The following is a 14,239-nucleotide window of genomic DNA, read 5'->3' as shown; positions in this document are numbered from 1 at the left end:
GGAAGACTTTACAATGGAGATATAATCAGTGGGTTTGAGCGCCGACCAAAGAAAGGGTAGGTGAGTGAAATTTGTCCAGAATGAGGAGTAGCATTGAATTGTCGCCCAATTGACAAGTCTCTTGATTTTTGCTTCCTCGAATCGCCCGTTCCTCTCGAGCGTCAGGGGAAAATTGCCACTCGCGTTTGGGGAAGTGGTATTCAGTACAAAGAATAGTACTTTCGGCTCTATTTCGACTACTATCTAGAGCAATGCAGAATCACTTTTCAATCTTGTGGAGGTCGTCTGTCAATCACCACGCATCAACATATTGTTGACATTGCGAACCGCATGCAGTCCGGATGCACATACTCCGCAGTTAGAGATTTTATTGAAGAAAGGCAATGGACCGGCGAGCCAACATCGGAAAAGGCCATCGATGCCTCGAAAGATCCCACAGCCCGCCTTCTTCTTATGGTTGATGTGGGTGAATTCCCGAATTCATATTCGGGCCGGAAGACGCTGCTGTGGGTGGAAGGATTGCTGCAGGAGTTTGTCAAGGAGACGCTCACGGAATCAATATCCCTGCACCATGATAGGATCAGATTTAGCAGAGCCTTCAAAATGTGTAATCTGGACCGCATCGCTGGATTCAGAGTGGAGCTGACATCCAACCTGTATGATCATCTGCGAGTGAAGGATGTTGATAAATCGGTCTGCGTATTCCACCATGCGTCGTTTCTGATGGCGCACAAACAGTATATCTATCCTTATTCTATGTTCTTTGCTAGCTACATTTCTAACAGCATGAGATCATAATAGGACATCAATCTTTCCAGCAGGCCTCGTAGACGAGACGCTGGCGACGTTAGCCCTTCTTTTTCCACTTTGTGACAAAGAAAGTGAGATGGTAGGAAAAGCAATATGAATCTCATGAATTGGAGAGTAATATTGGACGATGTGGATGGCAAACAGGTGAATTTGGGGAATTCAGATATTGGCATGATCGGCTTGTTATACTCAAAACCAAGTTCAACGACTCCAAGCCACCGACCATCACACAGTGGTGGAATGATAGACGGGAGGGGGCCAGTGGTATGCTATATGGTCTGCTATTATTTTCACTGTTCTGTTTGGCCTCGTGCAGAGCATTGAGGGTGCCTTGCAAGTGTATAAAGCATATAACCTGTGATCTGACACTTGCATTCCGAAATGCCTTGCAACGAGAATCCTTTTGTAAGGGGTCCCTGTAACATCAAAGTCTTTGAGAAAATGACAGGAGCGACTTTCAACACAGACAAGATAACAGCTGCAGTGCTTGTAGTAGTTCGGATGAGAAAATTCTATTGGCAATTGCTGTTTGGCAAGATAAGTAACATAGTGCCTTAAGCTAGCAGACCCATATCAATGGTCAAGCTACTGCCTGTGCCTTGACTCGCTCAGCAACCGAATAGATTCCCACGCGCCCATACACATCCTTATACTTCTGCCGCACGTAGTCATCCACCGAGATAGGCGCATACTTTTCATCCTCCGGCCTCGAGCGACACGACTCAATGCACCGGATCACAAAGTCCGGATTTCCATTGTAGTTGAACGGAATAGAGTACCGGTCTACATCAGACCGGTTGATCACCCGGTGCACGTTCGACAGGTACTCGTCGTTCGTCCACTGCTGGAACAGATTCCCCAGGTTCACCACATACGCCCCTCGATCGGTGGCGCAGGGTAATACGACTGCGTCTCCTCATCCCACACCTCCAGCCCCGGGACATCCCCCTGCAGCAGCAGCGTGATGACGCCAAAGTCGCGGTGGGCGCCGATACCGCGCTGCAGCGGGTCGGCGTCGGCCGGCTGGGGCGGGTAATGGAGCAGCTTGTAGAAGGCCATGGGCTCTGTGCAGAACTCGTCGAAGTAGGACTCGTCGTAGCCCAGCGACACCCCAATGGCTTGCAGGACTTTTTCGGTCAGCGCGGTCACTTGGTTGAGGTAGTCCATGCAGGTGTCGCGGAAGTGCGGGCCCAGCGACTCGGGCCACAGGTTCGGTCCGTGGGCGAACTTCTTGGAGAGGACTTGTGGGTGGTCTGGGGGCAGGTCCTGGGCGACGTAGTAGCCTTCTTTCAGATCGGGCTTGGTATCCTTTTCGATCATCTGACCGTACATGACTTCGTAGCCGCGGTTGTGGTCGTTTTGGGCTGGGGATATTAGTTAAGTTTATACGTATAAGGGGAAAGGGGAGAGGATACATTTGTCTAGTTTCATCTTTTCCTCCAGGGGAAGGGCGAAGAACTCCTTGGACAGCCTGAACATTTCCTTCTGCAGACTCAGTGGGATCGGATGGTTGGTGATCTGAAAGAACCCCAGGGTGCGGCAGGCATGTCCAATGGCCTCGGTGCACCTCTTCTTGCGCTCCGGGTCACCGGAGAGGAAATCACCAAAGTCAACAATTGGAGGAGAGGGCATGATGTCTGGTAGAACTATTGATCCTTTGAAACTGCACAGTGATGGATTGATCTGAGTGATTTGAGGAGAACGGCTCGCCGCTTATATAGCTATCTACTCATCATACTCCCTCGTCTTCAGATGATACTTGCTCCGCGAGCGGATTCGTGGCCCGAATCGATAAAACACCCACGGTAATGGCGCCATCGCCAGAGCCACGAATCCCAACAGACTCGTTGCCCACGATGTCCCCAGGGAATGATACAAAGACGTCGAGAAGAGGGGAAACACGGCCCCAAACAGGGAACGCAGCACCGCATTGGCCGCCAGAGCACTCGCCCCAAACGAGCCGTAGCAGTCTGTCAGATATGACGTGATCCCCAGGAAGAGCAGGATGAGGCCAAACCCAAAGGGCACACCGGCGACGATGCCGGAGATCCAATGGGTAGGCGGCGATGCCGTCCAGGCAAACCAGAACAAGCTGACGGGGATTAGCCAGGAGATGCCGATCAAATGGGGGAGGCGAGCCTCCGGCTGAGGACCACCCAGGCGTCGCACGTAGATGCCATGGATTCGATTGACATATGGCGAGATCAGAGTGGCGATGGCCATGCCGACGCATATCCCCAAGAAGGAAAGCCCTGCAATACTGGCGGACCAGCCTCGTGTTTCGCGGTAGACGACGGGATAGGCCGTGAAATCCAGGTAGAGGATACCATAGACAAGAGCCATATACAGGGAAAGCAAGAACAGGATCGGTTCCGTGAAGAGCATCAGCCAGGGCCGCGTGAGCGTCGTGTACAGCATCTCCTTGACGGTGGGTTGATTGGCTGGGGAATAGCCTGACATGCATCGTCTTTTGTCCATCAGCAGCTTGGGGGGATATGTCTCGGGAAGAAACACCGTCATGGCAACGTAGCAGACACCACTGAGGATCAGCACCACCCAGAAATTCCACCTCCACGACGTGTACTGACAGATGAAACCCCCCACTGTGGGTGCAATGACGGGGCCCAGGAAGCTGGCCGCGGAGAAGAGGGCCAGGGGCACAGACCGATTGTCCTGGGGCCAGATATCGGTGATGGACCCGCCGGAGTTAGTGACAGTGGGAGATCCAAAGAACCCCGAAAAAAAGCGAAAAACGATCATCGACGCGACATTGGGAGCCAGAGCACATCCAATCTGGAAAAGGACGAATAGCCCCAGAACGAGCCGGAAGATTGTATTGCGACCCCTGACCGGTTGCGTCAGCTTCTTCCTCATGTAGTCAATGAAGGAATGCCATGCCTGTACTTACCAGACCTCAGACAGCGGTGCAAATAGCAGGGGTCCGGACGCGAAACCCAATAGGAACGTGGTAATGCCCAGCGTTGCAACCGTTGACGAGCAGCCGTACGCATGTGAAATGGACGGGATGGCGGCTGTGTAGATGCTGGAGCAGAAGGCGATCGTCGCAGTCATCAACACCAGAATTCCAGTACAAATCCCTGTCTCGGCGTCAGCATAGGTCACAAAGACGTTAAATTCTTACTTGCATTTCTTCCCCGCAGACCAGCATCTAGGGTTTTCTTGTTCCTCCAGCTGGACAGGTTGGTCTGTGGGAATGGGTTCTTTTGCTTCAATGTCCGCTCGTGGCGGGAGAAAATTTGCCATGTTCATGGCTGCGATGACTGGACGAGCAAACTGCTGGGCAAGAACAGCGGGTTGAGACGTGTTTAATGTCCGTTCTGCTGATATCGTCGCAGGGATTGATGATGCGATCTGCCCTCCGCGGGGGGTCCATGAGATCCTTTCCCTGGAAGTGGATATAGCGGCCTTGATTAATCAGATTATGGATCAGGGACGGGGATGCTTCAATGGTACAACTTCATCATCACTTGGCCTGTGTGAGACAGGGATTTGTGTGCTTTAGCTTTCCATGTAATTAATACATGTCCAGCACAAGGCTAAGGCGGCTATATAAGACATGGAGCAATTCTGTGTCTTCAAAAGCTTAGTTGCCCATTATGTGATTATTAATGGTGTTACATTCACCGTAGATTCACCCCACCGTAACCATGTTTGGACAGCCTTAGGAAGAGATTCCCTGTCATGAGCAATAATAGTACGTATCCTATGGATCTACCTGAGGCGAACCTAGATTGGCTAGGTTTCTTTCACGGCCAAGGTAAAAACGCAAGCTTTCGGCTGAGTCTTGAATGAGTTTCCGTACTTTTGACAAGCCATAATAACCAAACTAATGCATATCTAGGCCATTCATATTAAAGAACGGTCTTACGGCTTTTACCCATGCAGTATCGCACGTAATGGCCGAGCGATATCCAAAACAAGGAATAGCCACACTGGATCAGGGAATATCTGCTTACAATGGAAGGGAAGTGATCACTGCTTCACCTCAAGGGATTGATGTATTCTCTCTTCTCTACTTCCCAGCAATCCCTTTTGCTATTCCAACATGGAAATAGGTATCGTCGGCGCCGGTGTAAGCGGTCTATATACCGCACTCCTTCTGCAACGAGAAGGCCACCGAGTCACTCTTTACGAAGCCAATTCCCGCATTGGCGGACGCATCTACACCCATCGCTTCCAACCCCTCAACTCCAATGAAGACATCTACTTCGAAGCCGGGGCGATGCGTATCCCCCGTTCGAGTCTGCATTCGCGTGTGTACCAGTTCATCCGCTACCTCAACACCCACGGTCGCCACGAAGACAAGATCGAACTCATCCCGTATGTCCTTGAACACCGCAACAACATCGCTTTCATCCGCAATCGCAAGGTGAATGTCGACGATCCCACGCTCGCGGCCGAGTGTGGCCTGCCGGTGGAGTATCAGGGGAAATCCGCACGGCAGCTGCTGGGCGAGGCCGTCACCCCGTGGCTGAGTCTGCTTCACAAGGACTTCCAGACTGGGTTTGGACAGCTAATGAAGCTCGACGAGATGTCGTTTCGGACGTACCTCCGCTTTGTCGTTGGGTGGCCGCACGAGGTGATCGACTTTGTCGAACTGATAAATAGCCAGACAAACCAGTACGATTTGAGCTGCACTGAGATCACGATGCAGAATCTCGACTTCCATACCAGAGACTGGAGCACGGTACGCGGGGGCATGTCGCGGGTCACCGAGAGCGCAGCGAATCTTATCGGCCGCGAGCACATCCACCTCAACGCGCGGGTCGACTCGATCAAGGAAAACCCAGGCGGAAGCATCACGCTGTCTACCAGTGCACACTCTGCCACGTTTGACAAAGTCGTTCTGGCGATCCCCCCGGCCGCCCTGCACAGTATCATCGAGCGCCCCACCTGGTCCTTCATGAAAGAGCAGGCCCTTCGCGCGACGCACTACGAACCCCTCTACAAGATCGGCCTACACTTCCGCACCCGATTCTGGGAGAAGCTGCCCACCCCTTGTCTCGGCGGACAGAGCGTGACGGACCTCCGCTTCCGCTGGATCGTATATCCGTCCAATGATATTGGAAGCTCGGGGTCCAGTGTGCTGCTGCTCTACTGCTGGATGAACGATGCGTACCGGATGGCCTCGCTCCCTCGGGACCAGCGCGTGTCTCTAGTGCTACACGATCTGCAGAGGTTCTACGCGGACACCGGCGTCAGCATCTCCGACGAATTCATCGATGCGTTTGACGTCTGCTGGAGCCAGGAGTCTGCCACGGGGGATGCAATGTTTCTTCCCGGGCAATTCAGCCGGTTTTATGAGGCTTCGCGCCGCGCAGAGGGCAGTGTCTACTTTGTCGGGGAGCATTTGAGTCGACATCATACCTGGATTGCAGGGGCGGTGGACTCGGCGATTCAGACGGTGGGGGACATGTTGGGAATGAGTGAGATCAGGTCGTTGGGCGAGGAGTACTCCCCGGTGAAGAAAGGGGGCGTCAATGTGCAACGGCACTGTGGGCAGAAAAGGTGCAGTTATTCGATTCCGCTGCATAATAATGTGCAGTACGTGGAGGATTTGGAGAGTGCATGGATGGCCAAGAGTGGGAGAGCGACGGCAATTTGTTCGAGGACATAGATTGACCTCACAATGACAAGTAGAAACAGCATGTTTAATTAAGAACATGATAGTTATATGATTGCTCAGTAGTTGGTCAGCTAAGTATCTTTGGCCTTAGATGCACTAAGTGTGCTTGACTAAGTTGTCTTCGACTGCTGAAGGTTTATTACTACCTTCATTGTCTCAATACTATCATAGAGGTAGATATTAATAATAACCGCCTCTCTCATCCGGGCAATATACATCCACAATTATAACAAAGAAAAATATGAAAACGAAAGTTGATAAAGGAAAACAACAGGCGTCATGCCACAGTGCCAGAGACCAGGGTGAAAATAAGTGAAATAAGCAGGACAAGCAGAACATCCATATCCCCCAACTAAATAAATGCGAATGGTCAAGGATACTCCATTTGCGCTGTAGTCTGATACCCAGTGAGCTCAGGTCTCGTGCGCAACTCCATCTCCTTCTCCTCCTGGATCAATGCACAGCATCCACACCAGAAGGTAACACAGCAGTCTCCAGGACAGGATCCCGCAATGCCATGCTTCTGGCGCATTTCACTCCGCCGAATCGTTTGAATGATCCAATGGCAATATCCGAGGGCGAGAAAAGTAAAAATGGCGCACTGCAGGCGAGGGTTAGCCTAGTCAGTCATTGGTATCATCCGAGGGTACCTACTTCAGAGTTGATACTACTATAGTTCTGTAGAGTAGGATCCTGCGCCCTGGCCTGGGTTTTGCCAAAGGTAAGACATGGAAGACAGCAGCTTGTGAAGCCTTGATTGATATCAGGTCAGCTTGAGGCGGGAGAAGAATATGTGGGATACGCACAGAGCGAGCCTGGTGAGAAGCAATCAAAAAGTGAATAATGCCATTCTGGGCTGTGAGTGATAGCTCTGGCCGCATCTGATTCGAGAGGGCCATCCGTCGGTCCTTTTGGCACTGAGCGGTAAGTCTTGTCGATTGATGCCATCTTGAAATTCGAGGGAATGTAAAATATGAGAATTGGTCGTAGTTTCTGGTGTGCACTCAGTGACCAGGAGGAAGGATTGGAGGAACATCTAGCGAATTCCCTGAAAGCGGTAGCTTATATACCCCCGGAAATCCAATATCCTGACATGAATGTTATAGAATTTATCCCTATACCCCAGGCTGGAAGTTCGCATTCGTATATCGAGTCTCCCAATACGGAATAGGAGTATGGGGAGGCTAGGGTAGCCTGGTGGATCCTGGCCAAGTGGAGATATTGTAGATATCGACTCCTACCGTCCTACGGTTTCTTACTTGTTGATTAGCCAAGGCAAGCTCTAACTTGTCAGTAGCCTAACTAGATTACACTATTCACGACCCACCTTTGGGAAAGCGTTGTGTGAAGAACATCAAACCGACTTTCTGCCCCCTTATGCAGCCTTGGGCTCAGCCGCAGCCGTGTTGGTCGAAAACGATCGTCTTTTTTGGTCGGAGGTCCACTCCAAGACATAAGCTTGATGTAGATTTAAGTGAACCGGTCCAAGATAGATGTCTTAGAAGCGGTCACTTTCAAAGGCAGCTCGCATTCCTATGCGCGCCAGTGCAGATACTCGCTCAACGTCAAACTGTCTGGGCTAATATTGCAGCATCTATCCAGGAATATAAGTACCACGATATGGCCTCTGAAGGATTAGACGACAGCAATACAAAATCAGAACTTTCAACAATTCACCTTTCCTTCGTTGCTATACCGAAATCATGAGCCACATCGGTCCGGCCATAGACTGCTCCCCATCCGCGATTGCCACACCGGCAGTCTTCGGTGCCGAGATCCTCTCCCTCGAGGCATCATGGGTCAATAGCTTCACCTTCGACGTGCCTGCTGATTTCAACTACAACCACGGTGCTCTGTCGGTGCAAAATGCAGATTGCTGCAATATGTACAGTGACCTGCACCCACCCAGGCTATGACGACCGTATTTCCGTGGAGACCTGGCTGCCACGCAACTGGAACCAACGTCTGCAAGCCACCGGCGGAGGAGGATAGCAGGCCAGCAGTTCGTCTTGTCCCAGTTCTTTATGGGCGGGGCAATTGGAGAGGGATATGCGACGACGATAACCGACGCAGGTCTCGGGGATACAATGCCAGACGCATGGCCTCTGAAGCGCCCAGGGAATGTCAACCTCGAATACCTCCACAGTCTGGGCTATAGATCCCTTAACGACGAGGCGATTATCGCCAAAGGCCTGGTGCGCAGCTTCTACGGCATCCCGCCCGTGTACTCCTACTGGAGTGGCTGCTCGCACGGCGGACGCCAGGGTCTCATGTTTGCGCAGCGATACCCGCACGCCTATAATGGAATTGCGACCTCTGCACCCGCGCAGTCGTGGCCTGAGATCGTGACTGCAGTTTAATATCCGCTCCTGGCACCGCTGTGGGCCGGCGAGTCGTCTCCGCTCAGCTGTAAATTGGAATTCCTGACTGAGGAGGTTGTGAAGCACTGCGATCCTAAGGACGGAATTGTCGATGGCATCATCTCGGACCCGGAGAACTGTCACTTTGAGCCTTTCACCGCTGTGAATCAGACTTTCTCTTGCAGTGTAACTGGGAAACCCACGCAGCTTAGAAGAGCGGCAGCGATCATGGCGGAATCGGCCTTGTCGGACCCGAGGAGTGTTGCCGGGGATTTCTTGTGGTATGGTGCGAACCCAGGCTCGGACATCTCTAGTTTGGGAGTTGCGCCGGGCCAGAACATCAAAGCTAGCCCGGACGAGTGGCTCAGCTTGTTTGTGCCCAAGAACCAAAGCTTCGACGTCACCCGGTTGAGTCATGAGGAATATGACACGCTCTTCCGTCTCGCCGTCAAGGAATACACCGATGTCATGGCCGCCAATGACCCGGATCTTACCACATTCAAGAAAGCCGGAGGAAAGCTCCTCACGTACCATGGCATGGTAAGTCACTGAACATCATCTCAGCAGGTTCCTTGCTAACTGACCAAGGCCGATCAAAGCATCCAACTGAAGATTTGGGGCCAGAGCTGAGCCTCCGGCAGCTGGCAGATCCCACCGAGTACGATATCGTAGGAGTGACAAAGTCGGACCAGCACTTGGGAGTAGTCTGTATATCTGGGATTGCTTTCAGGGAAAGTAGCGTACTTGGACCAGGTAATCTCAATATACTTGCTAGGTCAGTTCTTCACTGTGAACAGGAGATTCCTTCGGCTGGGAAGTCATATCTTCTGAATCCCCGGTCAGGCCGCCCTCTTGACAGTTCTTATCAGAGAAGATATGTCCCAAGGAAAATACAGAAGTTGACCAGTCTCAGGAAAGGCTCGGACTAAACGAGACCTATCAATACTTTCTTGGAAGCATGAACATGGTGGGTGAGTCGCTAGATGCCTGCTTCATGCCCCAAACCGGCAACCGGGCAAGGCGTTTTTCTCTCGTGTTCCCCTGAGGCTCTCACTGCAGGAACTCATACAATCTAACCTTAGATAAAGCTAGCTGATTATGGCAGATTACTAGCTTGGCATATACGCGAGCTTTGTCCCCAGTATACGAGAGATATATGGAGACATGGCGCTTTTGCCCTCGTATTCCGAGCGTAGCGCATCCTTTAACAGACGTTCAATCTGCGAATACGACCAGCATTACGAGCCCTCCGCAAGGCAGACTCAAAGATAGCATAGGCCAAGGACATGTGGTATATGTGTATATATACCTCCTGTGAGCCATTGTATCACTCCCTCATACCTCCAAGTACACCCGAATACCATCATACAATCAAAATGTCCACCGATACCCTCGTCCCCATCCTCATCTACCTCACCGGCGAGACCCGCACCAACGAGGTGGTCCTCGTCGACGAAGACGTCTCCTCCTTTGAGGAATTCGCCGCATCGCTCTATACCAGTCTTCGCCCCAAGATTCCCGATTACTATCTGGAGAGCGGAGAGCGGTCCATCACCCAAGCCTTTGTGACATGGCAGCCTTCGGATATTTTTCCTCAGGAGACTGAGATCGTGGAAGGGAATGTTCGGGCTGTGCTGCGAATCCTTGCGGCGCGTAGGGGCGTTGATACCGTTCGGGTGTGGCTTAATGAGATTGATTAAATCATCGGGTATGCGTGCTGGAAAATGTGATTGAGGGGATATGGCTGATGGTTCGGATTAGAGCACTCTCGCCTACGGATCTGTCGATGTGGAGCAACGAAAGGATAATGTACGCAGCAGGGGAAAAAGTATTGGCTGTTGCTCATGGTGCATTTCCCAGGTGGATGCTAGATCATAATCAATGGATAGAATCTCTAATGAAGAATATATTCAGCTTGAAAGCTACATCCAAGGAATAGTCTGTATGTACAATATGCACTCCTCCCACCTGCTCGGACAGTACGCGGTATCGGGGCAGCTACCACAGAATGTTAAACTTCGCGAGCCCCTTTCTTGGGGTTGGTTCAGGTTCCTCTTCATCATGGCACAGATAGAACTGGATTAGACCGACCAGCGGTATATTCTCTAAAGCGATGATGTGCGTTTTCTTCCAGAATTTGTACCCGTAGTATAGTCCGAGGACTATTGGGATGTTGAGGTACGATGCGACAAAGGTTTCGGTATCCCAGTGGCCGTTGATGAATGTGCTAAAGCCACCAGTAATCAGCAAGAGGGTGAACAGGATCAGCGATGCCCAGGTAGAGTAGGGCTGGAAAGGCGCAGCCCATGGAAGCTCTTTGTGTCGGTCGACGCCCTGCTTCTTGCAACCGTAGTAGAATCGGAGGTAGACGATGCAGACGATTATCCAGTCAACTAATGTGGCGACTGACACGACATCACGCAGCCATCGAAAGACTATGGTTGATGAGTGGGAGAGGGACATATATCCCAAGCACATGAAGAGCCCGATACAGCTAATAGCCACATAAGGCACAGAGAACTGGTTCAGCCTTTCAAATACGGCTGGAGCGTGGCCATGGACCGCCATGCCGTAGAGAATACGGGATCCAAAGAGGATGTATGAATTGCCAGCAGACCAGGCGGAAGTCAGGATAAGAGCATTGATGATTGAGGGCGCGGTTTTGATCCCTGCCCGGCGGGCAGCGATAACAAATGGGGACTGAGAAGCCGTGCCAGTCAGTCGAAGAAGAGTGGGATCATTGGAGGGAACAACCAAGCCCATCATAAAGATTGACAGGACATAGAAGAGGAAGATGCGGTACAAGATGCGCCTGGTTGCCTCTGGTATTGATTGTCGTGGAGACCTGGTCTCAGCCGCGGGAATCGTGATATTCTGGATCCCCGAGTATGCAAAGACGGCATTGTTTAAAGTTTTCCAGAAACCAAGAAACTGGCCAAGGGAGCCTTCGATCCCCAGATACTGAACAAAAGGCCCTGGGTCTCTCCAGTATCTGAAACCAATGGATTCACCATCTGGCCCTCCGCCGCAAGTAATCACCAGCGCCATGATGTTCACTCCAATGATTAGCAGAATTTTCAAGATGGCGAATGAAAACTCGAGCTCCCCATAGATTCTGACGAATACCAGCGCAGTAACGAGCACCAGGACGCTGAACACGGTAATCCAGATTGCGTTGTTAACGGTGATCCAGAATTCAATCAGCACAGAGGCTGCCACTATCTCAGCAGGGAGAGTGACCGAGTATAAGTATACTTGATTCCACCCGTTGGCAAAGGCCATGGCCGGATCGAAGAAGTATTCTGCGTAGCGGACGAGACCGCCGCTAAGGGGACTAACGCACCCATCTCTCCGACAGTCAGGACGACGCTCGAAACAGCAAGGCCAACAATCGAATAGGCAAGAAATGCACCCAGTGGGCCTGCCGTTACAAGGGCTTGGCCGGAGCTGAGGAATAGACCGGTGCCAATTGTGCCAGCAAGAGCGATCATCTGAATGTGCCGCTGGTACAGGCCTTGCCGGACAGCATGTACCTCTCCGAAGCCACGCCTGATGAAACCTATGTCCCCATCAGATGCGCTAGACCCATCTCCTTCTGTAAGTTGAATTCCTACTTCTGATTCAGTAGGCATGGTTGTAATAGATGCCGACCAAGAGCGGCGTAAACGGGCCAGAAACTCCCAGCAGCAAAGACCAGGACCGAAGAAAAGTTTCAGTTTTCCCCGCTCCAAGGAGTTCCGAGATTGCCCAGACTAACGGAGATTGCATTTGTGGGTATATCTGGGGCCACCAGAAGCTACCATGGAATCCTGAAGCTTATTAATGAACATCGCCGAGTAACTAATGGCTCTATGACCACAACGCCCTACAAACCATGCAGTTTCATCCTTTTTATAACATTTCTATTTATATTCGTTTCTCGTGACACATAATATCAAATGACATCTACTACGCCTTAAACGCAGCATACTTGCGGTAAATGTCGTGGCGGAATGTCTGCCTCAGCGCCATCACTGCCTCAGTATTGAACGGCAGCGAGGCTTGGATGGCGCAAACACTGCAAAGCCCGTTCTTGCGGTCGATAAACCAGACCAGGGTCAGGCCGCCGCCCCATGTCAATGTGCGCTCCCCGTACCCGCCATCCAGATCCTGCAGGGTCAGCAGGCCGCCCAGGCTTTGGCCCAGCTTTGTTCCGGCGTCGAGGCCTACGCCGAAAAAGGCGCCCATAGGAGATGTTAATGCAGCCTGGTGCGCCGCCGTCGCTTCAGGACTCAGGTGTGGCTCGAACAGATCGTCGACGGTCGCGGGCCGGAGCAGCTTTCCGTCGTTGACCAGCAGCGAGTGGAGGATTTTGACGTAGCTTTCGCCCGACATGAAGAGGCCGTGGCCGCCAAAGTCGCCGCGTCCGCGCTTGTTCATGTCGACGCTGCCGCCGAGCACCGCACGCCCTTGGGCTTCGGGATCATCCGGGTTAAGGTCCACGAGCCGGGGGCGAAGGTCTTCGCGTGTGACGGGGCAGAATTGAGCGTCATTGATGCCGAGGGGGTCGAAGATGCGCTCCTGCATGCGTTCGCCGAGTGTGCGCCCCGTCACCCGCTCCACCACCTTGCCGGCCCAGTCGAGCCCTGGGCCGTACATGAAGCCGGTGCCAGGCTGGAAGCCGAGTGGGTAGCGGAACAGCTCCTCGACCGAGAGGCGCTCACCCTCTTGGGGAGATGCAAACTTGTCGCGCCACTGGCCGATGTACGGGGTTAAAAAGTGGTAGGAGAGACCCGAGCTATGGGTGAGCAACATCTCGAGCGTGACGGGGCGAGCTGGTGGCTCGAGAATCGGGGTTTCGCCGTCGTCGGAGAAGCCAGTTAAGACCTGCTTGGCGGCCAGGTCGGGTGCGACGGACGACAGATCGCCAGTCAGGCTAAGTAGCCCATCCTCGACGCACTGCAGGGCAGCAATGGCGGTGACCAGCTTGGTTGCCGAGGCCAGGTAGAGAACGTCGTCGAGCTGCTGCGGGCGCTTTTCGCCGGACAGCAAGGTACGCTGGCCCAGAGCCTTATTGTAAACAAAGTTACCGTCGGTGTCAGTGGTACAAATAACAGCGCCGTTAATTTTGCCAGCGTCGATGGCGGCCTGGAAGCTAGTTTCGATATCGTCGGCCATTTGGTCAGATCGTCGTTACTTGAAAGCGTTTGAGGGGCAGAGGGTATTTCATCCTGTACCCCCCTCCCCTCTATTTATACCAGAAATACGCGTCCTCAAATCGTATTGCTGGGGAATAAGCACTATTTGCATGACTCATGTCTTACTGCATCCCATTGTCCCCCACTATTAATCTGCTAGTTAACCAATTGCGATAACAATGATGTCTCATTAATCGACTGTTTCTTGTGATTTAAGAAAGCAGTTCTTTCTCTTTTTCTATTCT

At 52.1% G+C, this 14,239-nt stretch overlaps 8 protein-coding genes across 8 annotated transcripts; 4 read left to right on the top strand and 4 right to left on the bottom strand.

The window, feature by feature from the left end:
* The first annotated feature begins 64 nt into the window (after positions 1 to 64).
* On the top strand, positions 65 to 1,228 carry P174DRAFT_438163 (uncharacterized protein). Its single transcript, XM_024826470.1, has 2 exons — positions 65 to 737; positions 792 to 1,228. The coding sequence occupies exons 1-2, from the start codon at positions 331 to 333 to the stop codon at positions 796 to 798; spliced, it is 414 nt and encodes a 137-aa protein (XP_024684959.1). The 5' UTR covers positions 65 to 330; the 3' UTR covers positions 799 to 1,228.
* A 162-nt stretch (positions 1,229 to 1,390) lies between these two features.
* On the bottom strand, positions 1,391 to 4,350 carry P174DRAFT_509606 (putative MFS transporter; the record flags this gene model as incomplete). Its single annotated transcript, XM_024831585.1, has 6 exons — positions 3,957 to 4,350; positions 3,719 to 3,908; positions 2,549 to 3,655; positions 2,226 to 2,473; positions 1,738 to 2,174; positions 1,391 to 1,654 (listed from the first exon to the last, which is right to left on the bottom strand). The coding sequence occupies exons 1-6, from the start codon at positions 4,078 to 4,080 to the stop codon at positions 1,391 to 1,393; spliced, it is 2,370 nt and encodes a 789-aa protein (XP_024684958.1). The 5' UTR covers positions 4,081 to 4,350.
* A 468-nt stretch (positions 4,351 to 4,818) lies between these two features.
* P174DRAFT_501158 (flavin monoamine oxidase family protein) lies at positions 4,819 to 6,448 on the top strand (the record flags this gene model as incomplete). Its single annotated transcript, XM_024831019.1, has 1 exon — positions 4,819 to 6,448. The coding sequence occupies exon 1, from the start codon at positions 4,877 to 4,879 to the stop codon at positions 6,446 to 6,448; it is 1,572 nt and encodes a 523-aa protein (XP_024684957.1). The 5' UTR covers positions 4,819 to 4,876.
* A 379-nt stretch (positions 6,449 to 6,827) lies between these two features.
* Positions 6,828 to 7,405, bottom strand: P174DRAFT_365637 (PLAC8 family protein; the record flags this gene model as incomplete). The annotated part of the gene is made up of 3 exons (XM_024822068.1): positions 6,828 to 7,058; positions 7,112 to 7,209; positions 7,264 to 7,405. 3 exons carry the CDS (start codon positions 7,403 to 7,405, stop codon positions 6,828 to 6,830), a joined length of 471 nt encoding a protein of 156 aa, XP_024684956.1.
* A 755-nt stretch (positions 7,406 to 8,160) lies between these two features.
* On the top strand, positions 8,161 to 9,447 carry P174DRAFT_417403 (putative feruloyl esterase; the record flags this gene model as incomplete). Its single annotated transcript, XM_024824600.1, has 4 exons — positions 8,161 to 8,312; positions 8,430 to 8,802; positions 8,851 to 9,357; positions 9,406 to 9,447. 4 exons carry the CDS (start codon positions 8,161 to 8,163, stop codon positions 9,445 to 9,447), a joined length of 1,074 nt encoding a protein of 357 aa, XP_024684955.1.
* A 746-nt stretch (positions 9,448 to 10,193) lies between these two features.
* Positions 10,194 to 10,517, top strand: P174DRAFT_364543 (uncharacterized protein; the record flags this gene model as incomplete). Its single annotated transcript, XM_024821997.1, has 1 exon — positions 10,194 to 10,517. The coding sequence occupies one exon, from the start codon at positions 10,194 to 10,196 to the stop codon at positions 10,515 to 10,517; it is 324 nt and encodes a 107-aa protein (XP_024684954.1).
* A 298-nt stretch (positions 10,518 to 10,815) lies between these two features.
* On the bottom strand, positions 10,816 to 12,543 carry P174DRAFT_501157 (putative amino acid permease; the record flags this gene model as incomplete). Its single annotated transcript, XM_024831018.1, has 2 exons — positions 12,161 to 12,543; positions 10,816 to 12,119 (listed from the first exon to the last, which is right to left on the bottom strand). The coding sequence occupies exons 1-2, from the start codon at positions 12,447 to 12,449 to the stop codon at positions 10,816 to 10,818; spliced, it is 1,593 nt and encodes a 530-aa protein (XP_024684953.1). The 5' UTR covers positions 12,450 to 12,543.
* Positions 12,544 to 12,698: 155 nt separating this feature from the next.
* On the bottom strand, positions 12,699 to 13,998 carry P174DRAFT_438160 (serine hydrolase domain-containing protein). Its single transcript, XM_024826469.1, has one exon. It carries the CDS (start codon positions 13,972 to 13,974, stop codon positions 12,766 to 12,768), a length of 1,209 nt encoding a protein of 402 aa, XP_024684952.1. The 5' UTR covers positions 13,975 to 13,998; the 3' UTR covers positions 12,699 to 12,765.
* Positions 13,999 to 14,239: the final 241 nt, after the last annotated feature.

This window comes from Aspergillus novofumigatus (genome assembly GCF_002847465.1).
Source record: "Aspergillus novofumigatus IBT 16806 chromosome Unknown P174scaffold_2, whole genome shotgun sequence".
Classification (NCBI taxonomy): domain Eukaryota; kingdom Fungi; phylum Ascomycota; class Eurotiomycetes; order Eurotiales; family Aspergillaceae; genus Aspergillus; species Aspergillus novofumigatus.
Note: the sequence above shows the minus strand (reverse complement) of the source record. Positions and strands in the feature narration are given on the sequence as shown.